The 6,000-nt window shown below is 46.5% G+C and overlaps 1 protein-coding gene across 1 annotated transcript in view; it reads right to left on the reverse strand.

Moving 5' to 3' along the window:
* LOC115322680 overlaps positions 1 to 1,492 on the reverse strand; it is a 42,196-nt gene extending 40,704 nt beyond the window's left edge. The window contains exon 1 of the mRNA XM_040206577.3: positions 1,428 to 1,492. Coding sequence (XP_040062511.2) covers positions 1,428 to 1,432 — 5 coding nt within the window. The 5' untranslated portion in view covers positions 1,433 to 1,492. The remainder of the gene's footprint in view (positions 1 to 1,427) is intronic.
* Positions 1,493 to 6,000: the final 4,508 nt, after the last annotated feature.

Raw genomic sequence — 6,000 nt, forward strand, 5'->3', positions numbered from 1 at the left:
ATTTTAGATTGTAAAAGAGGGTTATCAAACAAAAGTCTGAAAAGATCACGCGTGATTGCCGAGAAGCCACCAACCGCGTCTCGGTGCGTCTGAACAGTTGCGGATTCCGCTCGCTCACGAGCCGCATCCGCAACCGCTTTGCAAACGCAGCACAACCGCCAGTGTGAATGCGCCACAAGACTTGCGCATGAGCAGTTCGTATCGGAGGGCCCATCGTACCGCACCGGATGTGAGAAACCAGTCCCCTCGAAATGACGTCATTTCCGATGTCCTCCAAAGAAAAGGGGAAGAAGGGGCTCCCCTCTTATCATGACCCTCCTTTGTGTCCCCCGGATAAGCACAGACGTCGCTGTTCTTCTCACAGAAGATTATAGAAGATTAACCTGTCACTCAAAATTCTTACAAAAGCAGCTTCCTTCTCCTCCTTTTACATGGTGTTCAAAGGTATGCGATGTGACGTCAGTGCAAGGAGCCTATAGACCGTTCCACTAGGATGAGCGGTGAGAGAAAAAATGTTCTCCCCCTCTCACCCCGTGCTTCGTCTGCTCCGCCGAGTGGGCTGTACCTTACATCCGGCTGGCGCTCATACTCGGTTTAAAATCGCGTCATTTTAGAAATTCGAAGCGCAGATGCGCGAATTTTGATATACAAGTTATCGTTTAATGCTATGCTCGATAAAAAAAAAAAAAACTAACCAAGTCTAATTGAGATGTTACCTGCGTGCAAATAAAAAAAAATGGAAAAACTGTGTCAGTGGGGCCGGTCGCTCCGGCGAAAACTAAATGCGGTCGCCATTTTTACTATACCAAGTTCGTACTGGTCTAGGCCTTTAGGGATGATAAGTGGAAGCCTGGAAAAATAAATAAAAACGTGCTCTCCCGGCACAATAGACGCATGGTTGGGGTGCCGGCTGACTCCACCGCTATTAAAGTAACGGAACAAAGATACGCTAGTTGATCATTTACTGAAACAGAACAGAGCGCTAAAGGCTGAGTTTGGAGTAGCCATAAATATTCTAACAATGCGAACTATTTCATAACGGCAGCCACGAGCGAGAGTTCTCTGTTCGGTAGACCCCGCCGGTACAGCCCAAAGATGGAGAACGGCAACCTCCCGGTTTTTCGTCTGCTAGCAGAGTCGGGCGCGTGCCCTCTCTCTCGCTTTACCCCGCCGAACCTGCTGATCTTCCCGCACGTGTGGAGAGGCCGCTGCGGTCTAACAAAATCGCGCCGCCCTCAGAGCGCTAAATGGAATGGTCTATATAGGTTGCACTGATTGGCTCACCCGACTGCTTTGTGGGAAAGCAGACGCACCGAGTTTCTTATATTGTAGAACCCAAGACTCGCACTAAGAAACAGTCCGTTAAAGGGAGAGGGAACCAAAGTTTTGGACTCCGGTTTTTCGAGGGGTACCGGGCGAAGGCTTACGTCATGATGGAGGCGGCGGCGATCAGTGTCGCGCTGCAGCAACTTTGTTTGCAACTGCGACGGCTGCCTTGTCTTTCCCCACGGAGGCAACATTTACAGCACGTCCTACTGCAAATCCAGCCGATGCCCACAACGGGCACCACAACCGCCAGGCTCAAGCAAAGTACGAAGAAGGTGAAGAGCCGGTGCTGGCGGAAGAGAATCTGTAACGTAGTGTTCGCCCTAAGAAAACTGAAGCGGGCGATATAATAAAAGCAACTTCTGGGAAAAACAAAAAAACAAAATCATTCATTTATACAATGCTGGAAACAATGAAGTAGACTCACTCTTTTTGTTACTTGGAATGCATTCAATTTGCCTTGTGTGGCACTTTTTATATCCAGTATGGTATCTGAGAAGAAACCAAAGATACGATTCAAATTAAAGAGGCGATGCACCGATTTTAACGTGAAGCGTTCTTTGGCTAGTTGCTCCGGGTTTCGTGAAGCCGGATTAAGTTTCCCCGCTAGATTTAGTGGGGGAAATTGAAGTCACGTGACCTGAAGACCAATTCATCATACTGCAACGCGCGCAGTGTTACATTATGGGACATCACAGACCTACACACCAGTTCAGTTTTTCCGCTGACTTTAGCGGGGGAAGTTTAAGTGATGTATACTTCTGTGATCTCCCATAATGAAATGCGAGCAGTGTTACGAAATGATGTCACATGAAGTCATCTCACGCGAGTTAAACAGACAATTCAGTTTCCCCGCTATCATCAGCGGAAAAATTGATGCCACGTGACATGATGTCACGTGACCCGTGCGTAAATTCAGTTTCCTTACTAGATTTAGCGGGAAAATTGACCTTACGTGACCTCAGCGCCAATTGAACGTTCTCGCTAAATTTTGTGGGGAAAATGATGTCACATGACTTCATGCCAAGTGGCTAGTTGCTCCAGATTTCGTGAAGTCAGGTTAGGGGAAGCCGGATTAAGTTTCCCTGCTAAATTTAGCGGGAAAATTAACGTCAGGTGACCTCAACACATATATGTTTCACCATCTAGATTTAGCGAGAAAATTACGTCACTTGACCTACATAAAATTCAGTTTCCCCGCTGAGTTTAGCGGGAAAAATGATGTCACGTGACATGATGTCACGTAACCTACATGTCAATTCAAATTCCCCGCCAAATTTAGCGGAAAGCGTAGATTACGTGACACCGATTGCATATCGGTGCTGCCACGAGGTGCAGCTATCGCGAAACGCTTGTAATTCTAGAACGTTTCACTATTCCAACAAAATTGCCTAAGAATTTCCCATACATTTTTTGTACATTGCGCAAATACCGGTTAGAACGAATCCTTGACGTTAATGACCTATGAAACACTCGTTTGTTTTTCCCCACACGCAATAAGGAGTATTCACTGGGCGCCATATTTGTGGGTACTGTTTAGAGCGCATGCTCAGAACGAGCCCACATTAATAGGCTGCTAAGATCGGCAATCTTGAGGGTGCGGAATGCACGTTACAAAAGAACTGTGGAAGCTCGCCATCAGCACGCGCTCATCAGTCGTGCACACAGCTATGGCCGCCAGTGAATACTCCCTATAGACCTTTTTCCCATAGCCTCTAACCAGCCAGTAACTGACGTACCCTCGACTTGGTGCATTTTTAAATTGCCCGCTGACACAGGGTATGCAACCGCCAAGGGTATGGGCGAAGAGGCTTAAAAACGGATGTCGTCCATGAGTTAGTTCCGAGTGCTCCTATTTACTGTACTGCAATTTCCAAAAATCTATGGTTGTCTGGCTACCGCTGCGTGGTCGTCGGATGGATAAATAATTTCAAAAAGCACAAGAACAATAGCCGAAAGTGTGCCATGAGCACAAAAAGCTGCAGGGCGAGTGTGGCTGCATTGTTATCGAGCTTCGCATTTTCCCCAAAAATCCTAATTTATGAAATCAGTCGATTGCGAGATTTAATCACGAGAGATACCTATCAGACTGAACGCCACGTTTGAGCTCACGATCACCTCGTGTACGACAAGAGGACAGATTTTAATTCCCGGTGCAGGTGGTCTAATTAGGTTATCACTGTAAGCCCCATGGTATGTGAAAAGTATAAAAAAGTCCACATGCCACCACTCAAGGTGGAGCTATCAAATGTCGAGAGCTTACCTGCATATATATAGACTACATTAAATTGCTCATATATGCTTCGCTGTGGAAACTCAATCAAAACACCCCACCGTCTTCGTCCTCGTTCTTTCGAGGCGGCAAAGTGATGGCCTGTGAGTAGCCAGCTGGATTTCACCGGACAAGCTCCAACCAAGTTATTGCAGCCCACCATAGCCAAGTCTAGCCAAGTTCCCCCCCATACCCACACCGTTGCCTACCCAGATAGCTGTGCTGCCAGAACTAGCCAGCATCTCTTTTTCTAAGCCGGTAGACGGCGCCGTCGGCGACGCAATTCTCAAGATGGCGGCGCCTTTAAAGAAAAGGTCTATATGTCGCCAATATTGATCATAACCACGCGCTGGGGTTGGCAAGACACGGAACACGCGCTGGGTTCCAGATGTTGTTATGGCTCGGCTATTGTCGCCATTGCTGCGATCGGACGCGGGCCACTAACGCTTGTCGAGTTATGGATTGTCACGAGCCCAAATCAAGTGCTCACGTAATGCTGGGGTCCGATATATGAGCGGCATCCAAATATCGTCAGCTTCGACCCCATAGCTGCGTCATCAAGTTTGCGAAAGAAAAATTGAAAGGAAACACTCTTTTTCTTCCTTGAAATTACACCGCAACAAAGGAGTTTCTTGTTCAGTGACATTGCGTGCAAGTGTACTCGGGTCTCACTAGTGTCAGTAAGCTTTTGTATAGCGAAAACTATTCCAAGCAAATATTGTTGCGTGACCCCCCTTAAAGCAAAAAGTGAAATTGGTTCTGTATTTGAGAGAAAAAAAACACTTAAATCCTCTTCATTTTGCCTCAAGGATCACGAATATTAAGATTATTTTTCAAATCAGGGCACGGAGGCTGCAGAAAAACGTTTTCAAAGTACCGCTGAAGCTTCTTCTTCCCGGAGAGTGACATCATATCCAGATTCATAGCCTCCTCTATACTCGCAAATGCCTGGCACATTGCCAGGAGAAGCGGCCGTCGAAATCGCGAAGGTAGAGCGGCTGACAACGGATGAGAGGAAAGCCACGTGACGGGCACCCCGCTGCGGCGAGACGCCGAAACACACTTCTCCCGAGCGATGGAGAGTCCACTTGTGCTCCTCGCGTTCCTCGCGCTACCACAATTTTCTTGTCGGGTTTGAAAACAATGTGTCGGTTCCTCGCCGCTGCAAAAGCTGTGCTGACGTCCAGGTTCCCCGAGAAATGCTCCGTGCTACCAGATTGTCGCGCTCCAAATCTGCGACCGGGCACTCTATGGTTCCGTCGTAGAACTGCCAGGCCTTGTGAGTATAGAGGAGGCTAGGCCAAAGTTTTAGAATCTCCACTCTCGCGCATCTTCAGCGCCTGTCGAAGAAATGCAGGTGCACTTTTCTGGCTGTTTTTAAGAAAGGTCCGCAAAAGACGTCACGACTGATGTCAGTGCGGGGGAATATGACTGGAAAAACTTGCAATTGCATGCGCTGCCCACACGAGCGACACGCGTTTGGCAGCCGAAAGATTCTAGTATGACGTAACGACTGGTCGGATGTTGTTCATGTTTTCTCGCGCTTTATTGCATCTTCGGGGAAATTAAAAACAGCGCGGAAAGACGAGGACCAGACAAAGAAGTGACACGGACGTCTGGTCCTCGTCTTTCCGCGCTGTTTTTAATTTCCGAAGTATGTACCAACTCGCCCAAGCCTCAACTTTAGCATCTTCGGGGAAAACGAGCGTGATATTAAAATTCACGGGATAAAAATTCTCTAAAAGTTACCTCTCCATCGTTTTCTTTTTTTTTTTTCCGCTTCTTTTTTTTTTAGCTGTTCCCTAATAAACGCAAAGAAAAAAAATCCTCGTGGCTGGACATAAAGATCTCCAAGTTATACCGAATCCACAAGCCCTTTCCGCTCATTCCGCACCAATTTGTTCCCCTCTGAGACTTGAAACCGCAAGGAGGCTTCTTTCCAAGATCTGTACTCGTTTTCACCTCAAGAACCGTAGTATTTTTACTACGGTTTTCACTACGGTAAAAAAGCAGAAAACTAATAATCTCCTCCTTTATGTTGAGAATTAAGATATATGTATTTTAGGATAGATATGTGTAATCTTATCAAGATGTGCACGCTCCAAACGTCAAAAGCATCGCTTTTGCTCTCAACAACCAAATATTGAACGAACTATTTCGCGCGGCGTATAAACAATGCGCAAAACTGTTTCTTTTTTTTTTTTTTTTTTTTTTTGTTCTTGAGGTGAAAAGGAGTATAATTACTTCCAGCTCCTATATGGTCCCCGACTGCTCAAAAAACCCTCAAAGCACCATCGAATTATGTTCGGAATTCTCGCTCCTTAATTCCTTCTTTGGCGCTCTTATCTGCTAATGCAAAAATCCCATTGTCTGCCAAACAATAATATCAAATGCTTGGGGTT

This window comes from Ixodes scapularis, unplaced genomic scaffold (assembly GCF_016920785.2).
Source record: "Ixodes scapularis isolate PalLabHiFi unplaced genomic scaffold, ASM1692078v2 PGA_scaffold6__148_contigs__length_123643588, whole genome shotgun sequence".
Classification (NCBI taxonomy): Eukaryota; Metazoa; Arthropoda; class Arachnida; order Ixodida; family Ixodidae; genus Ixodes; species Ixodes scapularis.